At 50.9% G+C, this 18952-nt stretch overlaps 1 protein-coding gene across 1 annotated transcript in view; it reads left to right on the top strand.

The window, feature by feature from the left end:
* Positions 1-18952, top strand: part of Gli2 (GLI family zinc finger 2) — a 227555-nt gene that overhangs the window by 205471 nt on the left and 3132 nt on the right. The window contains 8 exon segments of the mRNA XM_051147255.1: positions 952-1087; positions 1089-1169; positions 2167-2289; positions 7278-7412; positions 12177-12326; positions 13755-13919; positions 15765-16049; positions 17785-18121. Of these exon segments, the coding sequence (XP_051003212.1) occupies positions 952-1087; positions 1089-1169; positions 2167-2289; positions 7278-7412; positions 12177-12326; positions 13755-13919; positions 15765-16049; positions 17785-18121 (1412 nt within the window).

Here is an 18952-nt window from a genome sequence, read left to right as displayed (position 1 = left end):
ACAGTTGTCCTGTGGTCTCATCAAAGCTGTTCTCCCTTGTTCCATTCTGTGCAGCACTAGACCTTCTGCGCACTCGGATCCCAACTAGCACGACTGGAGCGTGTGCCTGTTCTTGTGAGAGGGCTGGATACAGGTGCTTACAGTACGTCGCTTACAGTACCTGCTTCATCACAAGTTGCTCTCACACTGAGCTAAAGCCACACTGAGGAACAAGAATTTGAGGCCCCATGGCATTGCACACACATAGCTACAGACATTTAAATTAAAAAATGTTTTAAAATCCTCGCTCCCAAAAAAGAATTTGAGGCTGACATAGCTCTGAGTTCCCCTTAAGACATTTAGGCTTCATCTTTTGACAATTATGGGATGGCCTGGACCTCTGTCTCCAGGAGCATGTCCCCCGTACTGTGGACAAGACCTCCTACATAGGGCCTCCTCACGGCAGCAGCTCCCACTTTGGAGATGCTGCAGGGAACGAGGAGGAAGCCATATGTCTCTGGTGGCGGAGCCTCAGAGGCCACCAGCATTCCCTCATCTCTTGCCAGGAAAAAGTGGCTCACAGGCAAGTGTATGACAGCTTGTAAGTATAGCAGACGCTAAAGAAGAAAAGACTGTGTGGGCTGAAGGGCTCAGTACCAATGAGGAAGCACAGTGGTCCAAGGCCAGGTGAAGTTCAAATAGACAGCAGTGCTTTGGAGAGAGCATCTCAGGTGTCGGAACAGAGAAACGGCCAGCTATGGGATTGAGGTGGGATGTAGCACCTGCAAGGAGCCAGCCAGCCCAGGGTCAAGGTTGTGGTCCAGGAGCTAGGTATGGGCAGTAAAGCAAGGACAAGCCATGGTGTGATTAGCACTGTGCCATCTTGAGCCTCAGAGTACAGTCCTCTCTGGTCAGGAACTGTTGCTTTGACGGTGAAGCCACACTCCTCTCCTCCTCTGTTTTCCATTGCAGCCCAGCTTTCACCTTCCCCCACCCCATCAATCCTGTGGCCTACCAGCAGATCCTGAGCCAGCAGCGGGGACTGGGCTCAGCCTTTGGACACACACCACCCCTGATCCAGCCTTCGCCCACCTTCCTGTCCCAGCAGCCCCATGGCTCTCACCTCCATCAGCACCATGCCTCCCCAGCTGAGCAGCAATAGCAGCGATTGTCTAAATGATGCCAACCAGGTAAGTGGGCGCAGGGAACCATGGGTGGGCCATTACTGCTCACCCAGCTGCCGTGGACAGTTATTCCCAGGAAGCTGGGAGAGAGCTCTGCACTTTAGCCTGGCTGGTTGGTTGCTCTTAGGACAGAGGCCACGTGAGGCCTGAAACTGGGCCAGAAGCCCTGGCCTGGGCCGTGGTAAGCCCCCAGTCACCCAGTCTGTCTCCTATGCAAAAATCAAGCATGAAAGAGATGGAGGAAACCCTTCCATGCACAGGGTCCTGTGCCACATGGGGACCACTGCATGAGTCACATGAAACAAGGTATCTGGGCTCCCCTGTCCCTGCTGGCCCTGAGTTGGAGGAGCAGTCCGAGAGACTCAGAAGGGAGGGAAAGCTAAGGAGATGAGTTGGTGGTTGAAGAGCTTGTTTTGCATGCATGAGGACCTGAACTTGATCCCCTGTATCCATGTTCAAAACATCAGGCATTGCCCAGAGGTGGTAGTGCACCCCTTTAATCCCAGCGCTCAGGAGGCAAAGGCGGAGCAATTTCTGAGTTCGAGGCTAGCCTGGTCTACATAGTGAGTTCCAGAGCAGCCAGGGCCACACAGAAAAAAAAAAAAACCCTGTCTCAATAAATAAATAAATAAATAAAGCCAGGCATAGTGATGCATGCTTGTAATCCTAGCTCTAGGGAGGTGGAGAAAGATAGCTCTCTCAGGCTTACTGGCCAGCCAGCCTCGCCTAATTGGGGAATCCCAGGTCCTACCCTCAATAAAACAAGGTGGGTGACTAAGGAACACACTTGGGTGTAACCTATGATCTCAGCCTATATGCATGTACTTGCACGTAAATATACATTTGTGAACCAGCACATTACATGTGTACTACACATACACACAAATACAGGGCTCTCCCTGATGGACAGTGAGGGTACACTCCAGAGACACAGCCCAGATAGAATTTGGGTGTCCTCTGCCTTATGCGTATGTGACAGACTGTGCTCTGCCTCCTCCCTCAGAGCAAACCAAGCAGCGAGTCGGCTGTGAGCAGCACCGTGAACCCCATCACCATTCATAAGCGCAGCAAGGTCAAGACTGAGGCTGAGGGCCTGCGGCCAGCCTCCCCACTAGGACTGACACAGGTAACCTGCTGCCTGCTGCCACTGTCCTTGGGCTGGGACCCGGCTGGATCTCCTGGCTTGGCTGTTGGGCACTTAGTGTGGAATGGATGAGGGAGGGTGGACGGGCGTGTGGATGGATGAGTGGATGCGTGCATTCATACATAGAATGAATAGATGGATGGATGGATGGATGGATGGATGAATAGATGGATGGATGGATAGATGGATATGTGCATTCATACATAGACAGGTGGATGAATGGATGGATGGATGGATGAATAGATGGATGGATGGATAGATGGATGGATATGTGCATTCATACATAGACAGGTGGATGGATGGATGGATAAATGGATGAGATAGGTGGATGGATGAATGGATGGATGGGTGGATGGATGGATGGATGGGTGGGTGGGTGGGTGGGTGGAAAATGGAATGGGTAAGTGGATAGATGGCCATCTGCAGAACTTAGGTAGTCAGTATGGGTAAACTCACAGAGCTGTGATCCTCTTGCCTCAGCACCCTGCACATATATCATTTTTATCAAATATAAATGATTAAACGAATGAACGTTCTACCCTTCCACCTTGCTACATGTGCTAAATGTCTGAATGAATGAATGAATGAATGAATGAATGAATGAATGCATACATTTTCTTCCCTTCCACCTTGCTTCAGGCTGCAGTTACCCCCACACATACTCACAGCCTCAGCCTTGAGTCTGTGCTGCTCAAGTACCCTGAGTGGCTCTGGTCCTCAAGACTGCCCCTCTCCCGGGGCTCACTGCTCACGTTGTATCCATTACTACTGCTGCTCCTGGGGAAGAGGACTTGCAGACACTTGGATGCCAACTTCTGGGTCACTTCAGGTGGGAGGAAGGGTGATAATTCCTGGTGGGGAGAGAAAGGATGGAACAAGTGTGGCCTGGGGCCAGCATGCTGGGGCCCAGCCTCTATGGAGACCTCATTGCTACTCTCGGGGCAGGGGACTGCTGCCTTGGCTTTAAGCCTTCTAACCCTACGCCCTCACAGTGGCACAGTCTTCCAGTTACCCCCGAGTTTGCAGTCACCACGGATGCAGATGCTCAGGGCCTCCCTCCAGTCCCTGGCTCCCAGCATCTGCTGGCCCATCCTTTATCAAGACTGTAAACCATCAAGCATGCTCTAGGCACTTAATTTTCATGAAATATTGGGTCCTCTTATTGTCAGGCAAACAGAGGGGTTGGTGACAAATTCTTCTCCCCTCACCGACACCAGCGCCAGTCTGAACATGATGCATAGTTTCCACGAGGCTGGCCGTCATGGGGAGGGGGGTGCGTGTTGGAATTGATGAGGACAGCACACATCCGGGGAAGATAAACATGCAGGAATGTTGAGGACAGGGAGGGGCCCCAGGATGGGTGCTTGCCAAGCACCTTGGAGTCTCACTCACCATCCATGGGTAGAGCCTCATTACTGCCCTACACTCTAGGAAAACTACTCAGAGGCCATCTTTCTGCCCAGCACCCACAGCCTTTTGGGGGTGCACGGGAGCATTTTACAAGGAACTGGGAAGATGATTCAGTCAGTAAAGTGCTCGCCACACAAGCATGAGGACCCGAGTTTGAGTCTTTGGCATCCATGTAATAAAGCTGGACACGCTGACACGTACCTATAATCTCAGTGCTGGGGGGGCAGAGACGGGTGGAGCCCTGGGCCTTGCCGGTCAACCAGACTAGCTGTATGAGCAAACTCTGGGTTTAATGAGACCCTATCTCAATAAAACATAGTGGGCAGAGAATGAGAAATGACAGCAAAGGCTGGCCTCTGGCCTTCAGCTTACTCATAGCAGTGTACCTGAAAACACACACACACACACACACACACACACACACACACACACACACACACATACACAGAGTAACACACACACTCATACACTCACACACACAATTATACAAAGTTACATAAGGCCAGTTTCATATAAGTGTGTAAGGGTATTTCACGAATATTCTCCACATATCCTGGGTCCCTGTCCCTTCTTGCTAACCCTGTCCCCCTTGATGGCTTTGCTCTTACTGCTCTCATGTCATCTGTACAGCTTACGACTCTATTTACCTATAGAGTCAAGGACTCACAAGTGAGAGAAAGGATGCAGTATTTGTGTTTCTGGTGCTGATTAATTAAATCCCTTCCTGGGATTATGTTGTTGCGTCCATCCAACTAAATGGGGGGGATCTAAAGTCAGGAAGATGAAGGTGTCCACCTTCCCCACTCTTGTTCAGCGTAGCTCTTAGAGTTTCAGTCAGCACAGGATGATACGACAGGCATTAGGTGGGATACAGATAGAAAGGGAAGGAAGCAGAGCACCCCTATTTGCAGATGACATGACCCTATACATGGATGAGACCCTAAAGGCTCTGCCAGCAAACTCTCAGAGCTAATAAAATCATGCAGCAAAATGTCAGGATACAAAAGGAACACACAGAAATCAGTGGCCTTCCTGTACACCAGTAATGTGTAGAGAAAGAAACCATAAAGGCCCCTTGGGCACGGCGACACGCTCTGGAGGTGGGGGGCAGGAGGACTGGCAATTTCAGGCCAGCCTTGGTAGCACAGTGTGTGCAAGGCTTGGGCTACACGAATTCCCTGTCAATGAAGGGATGGGGCACAGGAAGGCAGTCTGGTCACAGTCACTGCAGAGGGCGTTTCCTCACAGTGGCAGGCTCTGTGTCACTCCATGTGTGGTTCCCTGCAAGGGCCTGCCTCCCTTTGGCAGAAGGGATAGAGTAGTAATTTTGCTCTCTGCTGAAGCCCTCAAATTGCAGAGTGGGAGAATTCCTGCCTTGGCCTTGGAGCAGCCCACCACCAGGCCTGCTGGTCTGATCGGAGCATCGTCTGTGGTGGATGAGCAGTGAAGAGATTCCGAGGTGTTCTGCTGCTGTTGCTCTGTGGCTGTTAGGAGACCTTCCTGCCTCCCCTACAGCCTCATCTCAATCCCCAGCTCCTAGTTACCCCGAAGTGAGGTGTTCTCCTGACTGACCTGCCCAGTGCAGCCCGTGAGCTTGCTTACCTCAACATAGTAATAGCATTGTCCTCTGCAGAGCAAGGGCATTTGTTGAGGGGGGCCCCACGGTGGTGAATCAGGGGTCCCTTTTGGAAGAGGTTGTAGCCCCAGTGCAAACTCAGAGAGGGCCTGTGTCTGTGGCTCACCACGGGAAATGCTGCTCTTCTGAGATGAGCTCACTGTCACTAAGTGACCATGCCAGTGGGCACTCCAGTTCTTGGCCCTGTTTGCCAGCACTGTTCTTGCTTCTCTGGAGGCTCTTTCTTCTGTTTATTTTCTTTGTTTTGCAGTACGGGGGAGTTAAACCTGGCACCCTGTGTGTGTTAGGCAAACACTCTGGATCTCTAGCCACAACCCAGAAGCACTTTCAGAGAGTCAGGTTTACATTCCTGCTGTTTTTAAAAATAAGTTGAACATGGCCGGGCCGTGGTAGTGCATGCCTTTTATCCCCGTATTCCACTTGGAGGCAGGAGAGTCTCTGAGTTCGAGGCCAGCCTAGTCTACAGAGCAAGTTCCAGGACAGCCAGAGCTACACAGAAAACCCCTGTCTTGAAATACCAAAACCGAAACAAAAAAAAAAAAAAAACCCCAAAAAAACCAAAAAAGTGAACTGTAAAGCAAGTCTTTGTGACATTGCCTCTGGCCTTGGTTTGGCTCCCAGAATGCCTGGCAGACCTGTTTGAACACTGGATTGTCCTCAACAGACTTCATGGGCCCTCCTTGGACTTTGCCTCCCACCCTGGGGCTTCTATACCTGCCCCCTGATTCCAGGCAGGGCCCCTGTGACCTGAGTCTTTTCCTTTAGGTTTCACTATCAAATGGCCTCAGAACCCTAGTTATGGTCAAAAGAGTGTTCCATTCCATGATGTCACCATACTAAGGCTTTCTGACCAAAATCGAATAGGAGGGAAAAGGATTCATTACCTTACACTCTAGGACAGCTCTGTCACTGGGGGCAGGAACACGAAGGCAGAAATCATGGAGGAGCGTGGCCTGCTAGCTCATGCTCAGCTAGCTAGCTTTCAGCTTAGGGCCACCTGCCTTAGGGATGGTGCCACCTACAGACATGCCTGCAAGCTGACCAAGCTGATCTAGGCAGTCCCTCAGTTGGGAACTCCCTTCTCAGGTGATTCTTAAGTTGACAATTAAAGCTAACCAGAAAGGAGGCACCAGCGGTGGAGGCAAAGGCTACTCCAGACTCCATATGTGCCGTGGAAAGGAGAATTCATATCTCCCTGCGCTTCGGTCTCCTTGGCTGTGGTACAAGAATGAAGGACCTGAGTTTGGGGCTGTGGCAGGGGAATGAGGCACGCGTTCTCTCTGTGGGGTACTTAACCGATGGTGGTACTGTCACAATGTGATGTGAGCCGAGTACCCACACGCACCTGAGGAAGAGGAATCTAGGAAAAAAAATCATTTGGAAGGCCAGGACTTGGGGGTTTCTCCTTTGCCCAGGAAGGAAACACACACACACACACACACACACACACACACACGTAACGTGTTTCCATCATCAGTGATTGTGGGGCTCACCTCAGATACCCATAGTGGGAACCAAACCACAGAGGTAGAAGTCAAGGGCCTTCCTTTTTTATTCCTATGCAAATGAGGAAGAGAGAGGGGCTTATGCTGGTCAGAACCCTTCATGGTGACCAGAGAACAGGAAGGGCCCAGGACAGTTGCCTATAGCAAGTGGTTTTCTTAGACTGAACTGAGTGTGACTCTGCGTGCATATGTTGTGTGTGTACACAAGGATGCATACATTGTATATGGTCGTGTGTGTGTGTGTGTGTGTGTGTGTGTACACGTGTATACATGCATACCTGTACTGTATGTGTGAATGTGCATCCACACCTGTGCCAGCCTGGGGTCCCTGGTGTGAGCTCTTGAGTGTAATCTCACGCTCTCCTCAGGACCAGGTGACCAGGCACGGCTCATGTGGATGTGCTCTTCCCTTGTCCCAGGAGCAGCTGGCCGACCTCAAGGAAGACCTGGACAGGGATGACTGTAAGCAGGAGGCTGAGGTGGTCATCTACGAGACCAACTGCCACTGGGCGGACTGCACCAAGGAATACGACACGCAGGAGCAGCTGGTGCATGTAAGCTGCCTAGGGATGCAGAGCCCCAACCACAATGGACCAAGAGCCTTCCAAGGCCTGTGCTTCAAAGCGGGGAGCCCCATCCCTTGCAAGGGGAAGTATGGTGACCAGGTGTCTTAGAGTGCCCTTACCCCACCCCAAACACGTATGTAGTACATGAAGGTCCAAGAAAATACAGAAGTGTAAGAATAAGGAAAATGAATAATGAAGAGGACACACACACACACACACACACACACACACACACACACGAGGAGGTGTGTAGTAAGGCTGAGTGCTTCCGGGGCTTGAGTCTATGCTTTGAATGTCTCTGGAGTAAACAGGGGAGCTGTAGTGATCAGAGCTGAGCATCGCAGGTTTGAGCACTTAAGTTAAAGGCGAGTGGACAGGGCTTGAACAGGGCTCAAGCAAAAGCGCAGAGGTGACAATGTTAGAAGGATGTGTTGTTGTCCATGGCTGGGAGACAGCTCAGTCGGCAGAGAGCTTGGGAGGCCTGGTTTTCAGTTCCCAAGAACCCCTTTTAAAAGGTGCGGGGCATAGGGGGCTTTAATCCCAGTGCTGATGGGGAGGCCAAGGAAGATGTGGGCCTGGGGTTCTCAGGCCAACCCTGACTTACCAGGCCCGCTTACCTGCCCGCTGATTTACCAGGCCAGTGAGAGTGTCTGCCTAGAAAACCAAGGTGGAAATACCTGCCAGACAGAGTCCCTTAGCTGGAGACCTGGCCTGGGACCTGCTTTAGGGATCTCTCTGTGGCCCTAGGGGATCACAGCTTCCTGGCTCTAGAACAAACAGCTCTACGGAGAGGACCTGCCTTTGCCTAGCACTGCCTCTCCTCTGGGAAGATGGATGACAAGCCAGAGCCCCGTCCGTTATTAACAATTTGTCGCTAAGTAAACCAATAAGAAAAAAATGAAAGGCGTAGTCAGGAAGCATTTTTCTCATTTGAAAGCCTTTATGAATGGAGAGGGAGGCTGATAGGAAAAGATTTTTTTTTTCTGCAAGTTCAAAGGGCTGCTGTTTCACTTGCTCCCGTGGTGGTGTTATCTGTGCGTGACAGTTGGGCACGCTGCACATAGGGCATCAGGCCAGTGGCTTTTCATCTTCTAGGACAAGGAACTGCCGAGCCTGCCACTCCATTCCCGGACAGCTGTGTAGACTGTAAATGTCTTTGTCTGGGGAGAGACTGTGGAATGGGAGTTTACATCTCCCAGGAGTACCCTGTAAAATCGCAAAGGAGCAGAAGGCAGGCAGCGGTGTTGCCGTGTCCTTGGCTGACCCAACGCACTCATCTAGGCTGTTTTGCCCCAGGGTCAGCCTGGCATTGTGCCTAAAGCCCGCAGTCAAGGGTCAGGGTCTGGCTGTATGTAGCCTCCCCGTGAAGCCAGAGTATCAGTATGTCTGCCTCACTGCACACTTAGCCGGGACCTGGTGCTTGCACCTCAGGAGCATTGCCGTCATCACCATGTTCCTGTAGGCCAGGACCTGAGCCTTGACTCGGTTCTGTGGGCTGCCTCTGAGGAGGAGCCAGAGAGATGGCTCAGTCAGACAAGCGCATGTCATGCACAGCCTAAAGACCTGAGTTCTGACCCCTAACAGCCATATGGGTAGCAAGGGCAGTGGCCCATGGTCTATAACCATGGTCACATAACTGGGAAGATAGAGACAAAGCGATCCCTGAAGCTCACTGGCCAGTTGGTCTTGCTGAATTATAAACACAGATTCAGTGAGAGACCCTGCTTCAAAAAAAAAATCCAAGTGAAGAGAGATAGAAAGACACCTCATGCTGACTTCAGGCCTCCATGCACACCTACACACACAAGTAGACACACATACAAAGGTGTACGCATTCACACATTACACAAAACCATTTGGAAGGATCCAGGGTATCATGCATGTTAGACAAGCATTCTGCCACTGACCTACACCCACCCACCCCCGATCTTGACCCTCAACTAGCCCCTGATAGCTAACTGGAAAAAGTGAGCGCAACAAAATGATGCGCTGGCGCTTGGTTTCCCTGCAGCTGGGAACTGTTAGAAGGTGTCCCATGCTCTTGCAGGTCATGTGGGTGGTCAGTGCCCTCTACACACTGGTAGAATGGGCCGTGACAAGGGTCTCGAATGAAGAGTGGGCTGGGAGGGACACAGCTCCATGCCACTGACCTCAGCACCCCGAGGAGTTTATTTGAGAAACGTTCACTGCGATTAAACCGAGATTCATGACTTCACCACAGTAAAGAGTTTCAGGATAAGTCGGTGAGAAGGAGAGATGGAGGTTTGTTTATTTATCCATAGTGTACTTGTTTAGTTAGTCTATGTTTGTGTATGTGCCACAGGGTGCTTGTGGAGGCCGGAGGACAACCTGTGGCAACTCAGTTTTCTCCCTCCACCATGTGGGTCCTTGGGAAGCAAACTCTGGTTTGTTTGGCCTGGAAGCAGCACCTAGACCCACTGAGCTTTCTCCCCAACCTCAAAGTTGCAGTATCTTGAGATGTTTTCACATAACTTTAAGCATGGAGGTTAATAAAAAGAGAAGTGTGCTACCAAGAAAGGTGAAGGCACTCCACCCCCACACGTTGGGGTGGGCTTCTCTGGGGAGAGGAGCACTTGTCTTGACAATAACCATGCATACAACTCGGGTAACGTTCTCAAAGTGTTGCTTTCTTAGGCGCTTTTCTGTTGCTGTGATAAAAATCCCCAAAAGAAGCAACCGAAGTAGGGGGGAAAAAAGATTTGCTTTAGCTCTCACAGTTCAGGATGTGATCCTTAGCATCAGGAAAGTCCAGGTGGCCGGTGGTCACATTGGCATTCACCTTGAGGAAACAGACCAAGGAATGCACATTGCTGCTCTATGCACCGCTTATACAGTCCAGGCTCCCGGGAGAGGAATGGCCTAACCAGTGGGCAGGTCATGCCTCAACACAGCCACAGTAGCATCCTGCAGGCCTTCCCAGGGGTCTGTCTCTCTGGTGATTCTAGACCCTGCGAAGTTGGCGATGAATACTGTCATGGTGGCTGTGTAGCCCGAGTGAGCTCATAGGCAGATCCCGCTCCTGATGTCTCCAGCTGTTCACAGGGCTGCACAGGAAGTCCATGTATCTTCATTGCAGACTCTTTATGAGGGTTCCAGAAAATACCTAGGAGAGGAATAAGGCCGTATTCAAGGCCATGTAGGCTCAGAGATAAACATAGTTTGTTGGTATGTTAAACTTTTTCATTTGAAAGTATTATCTCCATGCCAACAGCCCTCACAGCAACTGCTAATAATGTTGGAATTCCTGATTATCAGACAGTGAGAGGCTCTTCTGCCTGTCCCTTTTATTTCGGGTACTTCTGCCCTGCTGTGGGGAAGTCAGGGGAATGAGTGGCGTATTGGTTATGTGTGAGTAGCCTGTAACCAACCACCTGAGAGACCCAGCTTATACAGGGGAGTAGACCCACCCCAGTCTACTTTGGCTCACAGTTTCAGAGAGTTCAGTCACAGGTCACTTGGCTCCATAGCCTTAGTGGAGCAGAGCTGTCTACCTAGGAAGCAGATCAAAGGCTTAGAGACAGGGGCTGGGGCAGATATAGGATATGCTCACTCCACCTTACCCCAGCCCGCTCCAGACCTACTTTCTTTTCAAGGTCCCAGTTCCGTTCATCAGCGCCATCATCCTGTCTATCTATTGATTAGGTCAAATGTTTGCAATCTAATCCTCTGGAAGGGGGAGGCTCTGTGCAGGGGGGGGCTCTCAAGTCTCCAGGGTGACAGTTACCAGTGGCAATTGAAGGTGGAGGAGGTGGCTCAATGCACAAGCATGAGGATCCAAGTTCGAATCCTCGGAACCCACATAAAAGTGAGGCGTGGTAGGAGGCATCTGTAATCCCAGGGATGCCACAGAGAGAGGAGAGGTGGAGACAGGAGAATCTCTAGATGCTCCTGGGCCAGTGCCTGGCATATGCAGCAGCAGCAAACACGAGAGAACAAGGTGGAAGGTGGTGTCCTCAGCCCCCAACCCACACGGACACCATGCACACATATAAGAATACACATACACTCCTACTTGTGCATGCATGTTTGTGCATGTGAATGTGCACGTGCACACACACACACACACACACACACACACACACACACACACACAGACTACTGCAGTGATCCTTACCAAGGTAAGTGCTCTGTATGTCTTAGGTCAAGGCTCTGGGATGGGGCGATGGTCCACTGAGAGCAGGAAGTGGTGTGTGGGAGGGCTCTGCACACAGGATGGCCCAGCTGAGTAGAGTGAGCAGCATTCTCAGGGCCCAGGGAGGTCGTTGTTTTTAAACAAAATTCCCAAAGTTCGATTTTACCAATAAAGACTCAGGAGCCAGATGCTGGAGTGAAAGCCTGCTAGCCCCGAGAGACAGAGAAAGCACCCAGCTGACGTCACTACTGAGCCAATGTCCCAGAAGGAAAAGGCCCCTTCTCTGCACTGTCTTAAAAACCCCTCAAGCTGAATGTCCCTCCTTCCTACATCCTGGACCTCTCTATCCATCCTCCAGAGTTCTTTTCCCTCTGGATGTTTTTTTCCTATGTTCACTCCCTGTCAACTGGTTGCTTGCTCTGCCTCTTTTGGCCTGTGGTTGACTTTATTTAATCCTGTTTACAGAAAGCTAGGGCTGAGCCACACCACAGTTAGAAACAGGTTTTTCCAGCACTCGGTCTCCGGGTTCACAGTGTGATGGAATATCCTGCACCGGGTCTTGGACTCATACCCAGCACCTTTGACTTACCTCCCCACAGCACATCAACAATGAGCACATCCACGGGGAGAAGAAGGAGTTTGTGTGCCGCTGGCAGGCCTGCACCCGGGAGCAGAAGCCCTTCAAGGCCCAGTACATGTTGGTTGTGCACATGCGCAGGCACACGGGTGAGAAGCCGCACAAGTGCACGGTGAGCCTCCTGGGACTCGGTCAAGAGCGAGCCCTGTCCCCCAAGCCCCTCCTGTGGGTTCAGTTGGTGCTTCCTAAGGACGAATGACATCAAACCGACTACTTGTGCATTTAAAAACATGTTAACCACATTTGTTTGTGTGGCAGGGGAGAGACATGCGTGGAAGTCAGAGAACAGCTTGCCAGAACCCTTTCTCCTTCCAGCATGTGGGTCCCTGAGATGGTGTTCCGGGCATCAGGGTTAGCAGCGAGCACCTTTACCCATCCAGCCATCTCCCACAGTCACTATTTGTACATCTTCTTTGGGAAACACTATTGCCATTTTATTGCTTGGTTACAAGAATTCTTTTTGTAACTAGGTTCTAGATCATTACCAAACATACAGTTTACAAATACTTCCCCCCCCCCCAATTCTGTGTATTGTCTTCATTTTCTTGGTAATTTCCTTTGATGCACAAAAGCTTAGTTTAGGGAAATCCAGTTTTTAGCTGTTGTGTCTAAGAAGTGATTCCTTACCCCCACGGTCCCTCCTGCTTTGGTCTAAGAGTTTGGCAGGTGTAGGGGATAAAAAATAGCTCAGCTGCTAATGGTGCTCCCCTGGCACGCACCAGGTCCTGCCTTCCATCCCCAGTAACACACAGGCCAAGTGTGTGAGCGTGCCTATAACCCCGACACCCGGGACACGGAAACAGAGTATCAGAAGCTCACGGCCATTCCTAGCTACACAGTGGGATTGAGGCCAGCCTGGCTACACGAGATCCTGTCTAAAAAAAAAAAAAAAAAAAAAACAAATCAAAACAGGAACTAGAGAGATGGCTCGGCATTTCAGAGTACTCATTTCTCTTCCTTGAGGACCCAGGTTCAATCCCTGGCACCAGCATGGTGGCTTCCGTCCAGCTGTAGCTCCAGGTCCAGAGGATCCAATACCTTCTTCTGGCTCTTTCGACGCCAGGCACACATGTGGTGTGCAGACATCCGTACAAACAAAACACCCATACACATAAAATAAAAAGTAAGTAAGTCTTTCAAAGCAAACAGAGGACAGTTAAAATTAAGAGCTGCACAATGGAGAAATCAGAGCCCTCCTATACTGCCGACAGGAGTATAAAACAGTGACAAATTGGGCAACTTACAAATATGTGCTTTTGTTTAGGTAAATATCACACATACACACATGTTCATGCATTTCAGAGTGGAGCTCTTCTATCAAGGTCTTTGATATATCTGAGTTCTAGTTTTACACCATCAGCCCTTTCAGGGTTTTCTAGAGGAAAGAGTAGCTGTCATTAGTAAAACACACACTTTGGGGCACACAAGTGGAACTGAGTGCCACAGGAGAGGGTAGGGAGGCAGGTGCAGGAGAGCCCGTGTCCAGCTGCCCGAGTTGCACCTGGAGTGTGTCCTTTCTGACCTGTCCGCCTCCTTCCAGTTCGAAGGCTGCTTGAAGGCCTACTCTCGCCTGGAGAACCTGAAGACGCACCTGCGGTCCCACACAGGGGAGAAGCCATACGTGTGCGAGCACGAGGGCTGCAACAAGGCCTTCTCCAACGCCTCGGACCGTGCCAAGCACCAGAACCGCACCCACTCCAACGAGGTACTCAGGCCTGGCCTGTGCAGAGACGCATGCAGAGGCCCTGACACGTTTGTAAATGCACTGGCCCTGGACTGGTGCATGGCTGTGTTCTAGTCTCATCTCTATTGTCGTGGTAAAATACCCTGACAAAATACAACCTGGAGAGAAAGGGACTCATTTCAACTTACAATTCCAGGGTACAGTCTAATGTGGGGAAGTCAGCTCAGGAACCTCAACTAGTCATGTCACATTCACAGTCCAAGAGCAAAACGAATGTGTGTGCGCATGCTTACTTGCTTGATTGCTTGTACTCAGCTCCGTTTTCTCCTGTCCTGCCTAGGGAATGTTTTGCCCACAGTGGGCTGGGTCTTCCCATATCAATCAGCTTAATTAAAACAATTCCCCAGGAACATGCCCACAGGCCAAGCCTAAACAGACAACCTCAGTGAGATGCTCTTCCCACAGGATTCTAAACAGATGGAGCACAAACAGTACTCCAGTGCCCCTCCCCTACCAGCCGCTCACCTTACTCAAGCCCTGCATGCCAGCAGGCCTCCCTCTATCTACCATAGCCTATCCCCCAAAACAGCAGATGCGCCCTAAAGTTCCATGGCACACTGACACTCTCTGTACCTCAGTTTCCTTGTCTTTATATATATATATATATATATATATAAATATTTTGCATCATGAATGTGCCCAGCCAGAAGAGGAGGGTCAGATCTCCTGGAACTGGAGTTAGAAATGGTTATGAGCCACCATGTTGATACTAAGAACTGAACCCAGGTCCTCTGCAAGAACAGCAAGTCCCCTAAACCACTGATCCATCTCTCCAGCCCTGGAAGAAAGAGTATTTCTAACAACTTAGATGCATTTCCAACGGCCTCTGAGCCTCTTGGTATTTCTTCAGACTAAAGTCAGCCTTAGGGAGGAGTACGGATGAGTGTGTGTGTGTGTGTGTGTGTGCGCGCGCACACACATACATGCATACATGCGTACACATACATACATACATGATGTGGGGCATGTGTATGTTTATATGCATATGTATAGACGTGGAGTAATGTATGTTACATATATATATATATATATATTGATTGGAAACTTAGCACAAATAGTGTATGTATATACAAGTGTATATGTATGTGTATATGTGAGTGAGGGGGGTGCAGATATGTCTGTGTGTAGATGTAAGGTGTTCACGTGTATCAGTATTTTATGCTCATATATATGGGAGTGCATATATATACAGATGGAGTTATTTACAAGTGTGTGTGCAGTTGTATGTGCATGGTGGGATGCATATATGGAGTGCATGTGGGACCAAGTGTGGGTTTGTAAGTATATCCATGTTTATGTAGATATGAGTGAGGGTGGTCTATATTTGTGTATAGGTGTGTGTATGTATGTTATATGTGTGTGAAGATATGTGCAGGGTTGGTGTATATATACACATACATACATACATACATATATACATATATATAAAATGGTTTGTATCTGAGAATTTAAGTGTGTGCAAGCGCCTAGGACAAAGACAAGATGTTCGTATGAGATTCGCATCTCTGCCCTGGAAAGACATGAGTCTTTCCCACACTCTTTCTGATCATCCGTGTCACCAGCTTCTTGTGGCAAGAGTTCTTTTGACACTGTAGTTCCTCTGCATGCAAGGGTAGTACACAGGCAGATTGGGAGGCCGGGCTCCTGTGGACTTGGCCTGGTGCACTGTGAACGAGGTAGAACATCCATCCCCCGTGCCAGCCAGGGCTGCCAGAGACCATGGCATGGCTTCAGAAGAGCTATTGCACCCATTCAGAGTTTTCCCTTGAGTCCCTGCCCATAACCCAGGCCTGGCTCTCTTCCTAGAAACCCTACATCTGCAAGATCCCAGGCTGCACCAAGAGGTACACAGACCCCAGCTCGCTCCGCAAGCACGTGAAGACCGTCCATGGGCCAGACGCCCACGTCACCAAGAAACAACGCAACGATGTGCACCTTCGTGCTCCACTGCTCAAGGAGAATGGGGACAACGAGGCCAGCACTGAGCCAGGTGGCCGGGGACCCGAGGACAGCACTGTGGAGGCCAGTAGCACCAGCCACACTGTGGAGGACTGCCTGCACATCAAAGCCATCAAGACAGAGAGCTCCGGGGTAAGACAGAGCCGGGTGCTGAGCTGGCAGAGGGCAGTTCCCCAGCTCCGCGCGAGGCCCAGAAGCCCAGCCTCTTTTGAGGGTTCTGTTAGAGCAACCCCTTCTCAGAACAAAATGGCGCCCCATCTTTCTCCAACTCAGCTTTCCTCCTTTGTCACCTGGCACTCCTCATGAATTCTGTCTTGTTTCATTCCCCTTCTCTGACCCAGCTCCTGCTGGGCAACTGAGGCTGGGCTGGGGGAGTGCCCTTCCTCCATGCTGGCCCCGCACAGGATGTGTTTGCCTCCGGTACCCTGGTGCCACTGTGGGTCCCATCCATCTGTCCCTGTCTGTGTCCTCCCCCACTCTAGCCTCCTCTCCTTTTGTTCTAACCACCTGTTCTTTGTCTCCGCCTCTTTTTCCCAACTGTACCTCCCCTAAGGATAGACGCTACTGAGGTGAGCAGAGGACTGGGGTTGGGGGGATGGGAATGCCCAGGGTGAGAGGGTGGGCTGGGGTGCTGTTTCAGTGGCCCTAGCTGGGCAGAGATTGAACTGGCTTCTGGAGAGGCAGGTGATCGGGTAGCACCGGGTGAATAGGTAGAGGGAGGCAGCAAGAATGAGGCTGACTGGTGTGGAGAGGAGCGGATCCATAGCAAGGGAAGGTAGGGGTGGGGTGAGGTGAGGAGATTGAGGGAGGGCAGGGGTTAAGTCTAGACTAGATGGAGCAAAGAACTGTGGAGGGCAACATGGTGAAGACCTGGGATAGCCTGCTTGTCAGGAGCATCTCCCTTAAACTGGGTGGGGTAGGGTTATTGCATCTTCCCAAGGAAGAGGCGGGGACAGGGACATCATTTGACCCAGAAATGAGCCTCAAACTACTGCATCCAGATTTGCTGCCCTGCTCAGGTCTCAGGCAACACCGGATGCTGTAGTTCTGTGGCGCTCTTGATCTGTTTGCCTACCCTGTGCCAGCCCAGAGGGAGAGCCAAGTATTGTTGCTGTGACAAGTAACGCTGACAAAAGGCAAGGGAGGATGGGTGTGAGGAGAGGATTTGCATTACAATTCCACATCCCTACCGGCCATTTTTGGGAAATCAAGGCAGGAACTCCAGCATCTCGAGACAACACACACACACACACACACAAACACACACACACACACACACACACACAAAAACAGAGTCAATAGCAAAGAATGCATTCCTGTCACTCAGCCTCTCTCTTAGACAGCTCAGGTCACACACAGCCCATGACGTGGTGCCACCACATTCAGCGCAGGTCTTTCCACATTCAATTAACCACTAAGACATTGGGCACACCACCTCGCCCCCTGCACCTACCATTCTTTCCCTTCGTCACCGCTGTGCAATAGACGGCAGCTGGCCAATAAGCCATCACAGCTCTGTTATTCCTCACTGCACTGTGGACACATCAGCAGGACTGTGGTCCTGCTTTTTGGGTAATACTTTTGTTTCTGGGTAAACTTAGTCACCTTCTCCCTACCATAGGACAAGTCCTTGGTACATAGAAGGCAATTTGGGTCAATCTCATAGTTGGGGAAGAGGGCCAAGGTTAGACTTAACCATCTCACGCAGGTACACAAAGGATGGGTTGCAAGTGCCTCTTCAAAGTAGTTCCCTGCTTCCTCGTGTCCCTGCCCAAGCATGCTCAGCATGGTGTGAGTGTGGGAACGTCACAGGACCAGGTGACCTCTCACACCCTCTGAGCCTGTGCCTTCTACCTTGTCCCTACAGCTGTGTCAGTCCAGCCCCGGGGCCCAGTCATCATGCAGCAGTGAGCCCTCTCCCCTGGGCAGTGCCCCCAACAATGACAGTGGCGTGGAGATGCCAGGGACAGGGCCCGGGAGTCTGGGAGACCTGACGGCACTGGATGACACGTCTCCAGGAGCTGACACCTCAGCCCTGGCTGCCCCCTCCACCGGTGGCCTGCACCTGCGCAAACACATGACCACCATGCATCGCTTTGAGCAGCTGAAGAGAGAGAAGCTCAAGTCACTCAAGGATTCCTGCTCGTGGGCCGGCCCAGCTCCACACACCCGCAACACCAAGCTGCCTCCCCTCCCAGCGAATGGTAAGTGAGCCCCCCATCCGCCCCCGGGGCTTAATAGGCCAGGTAGGAGAGAGCCTGGGGCTGTTTCCTCGAGGCACCACACACAGTCTGACTGGCTGCCCACATGAGACAGATCAGAAGGTTGCAGGTTCTTGTCGCCTTATTCAATCAAAGAACTGAAGGAGCCCACGAAAACAGCAAGAGAGAAAAGTCTTATTCAGAACTGCAGCATGAATACAGGCCAGTTCACGAGCTCAGGAGTTCCTGGTCATCGCCCTGAACTTCCGATAGGAACTCTAGGAAGAAGAGGAACAGGCTGCTGGGGCCAAGGTGTAGATGGTCTTTTGGGTTTGATTGGCAGGCATAGATTATGTAAGTCTTAGTTCATTGGGCATGTCCTGATTTTAACCATATGCACACCCAATGATATATGCGTATTATGTGATAAATGGGGGGGGTCCCTAAAAGTTCACTCAAAGGACATAGTTTTCCGTAGTGCACATGCACCCCAAACAAGTTCAGGCTGAATCAGCCTGGTTCCCTAGTTGTAGGTTGTGTGTTTGGCCACTCACGGTTGCTAAGGGTTGGTAGGGAGTAGAGGTCAATAGAGGTCTAAGTGACCAGGTTCTTTTGTTTGGAGAAGGGTTATGGCTGGAGATCAGTGCAGATGCAAGCTCCAAACATGGAGGTGCTCTGGGAGCATGCGCAGTGTGAATCAAGGGAAGCCCGGTTGCTAAGCTTTCCACGCACTTGGCTGCTTCATAGATGCTTGTGACCCACCATGTGGTTGCTGGGAATTGAACTCAGGACCTTTGGAAGAGCAGGCGGTGCTCTTAACCACTGAGCCATCTC

This window comes from Acomys russatus, chromosome 6 (assembly GCF_903995435.1).
Source record: "Acomys russatus chromosome 6, mAcoRus1.1, whole genome shotgun sequence".
NCBI classification, from domain to species: domain Eukaryota; kingdom Metazoa; phylum Chordata; class Mammalia; order Rodentia; family Muridae; genus Acomys; species Acomys russatus.
The sequence above is the reverse complement of the archived record's forward strand: the minus strand, read 5'-3'. Positions and strand labels throughout refer to the sequence as shown.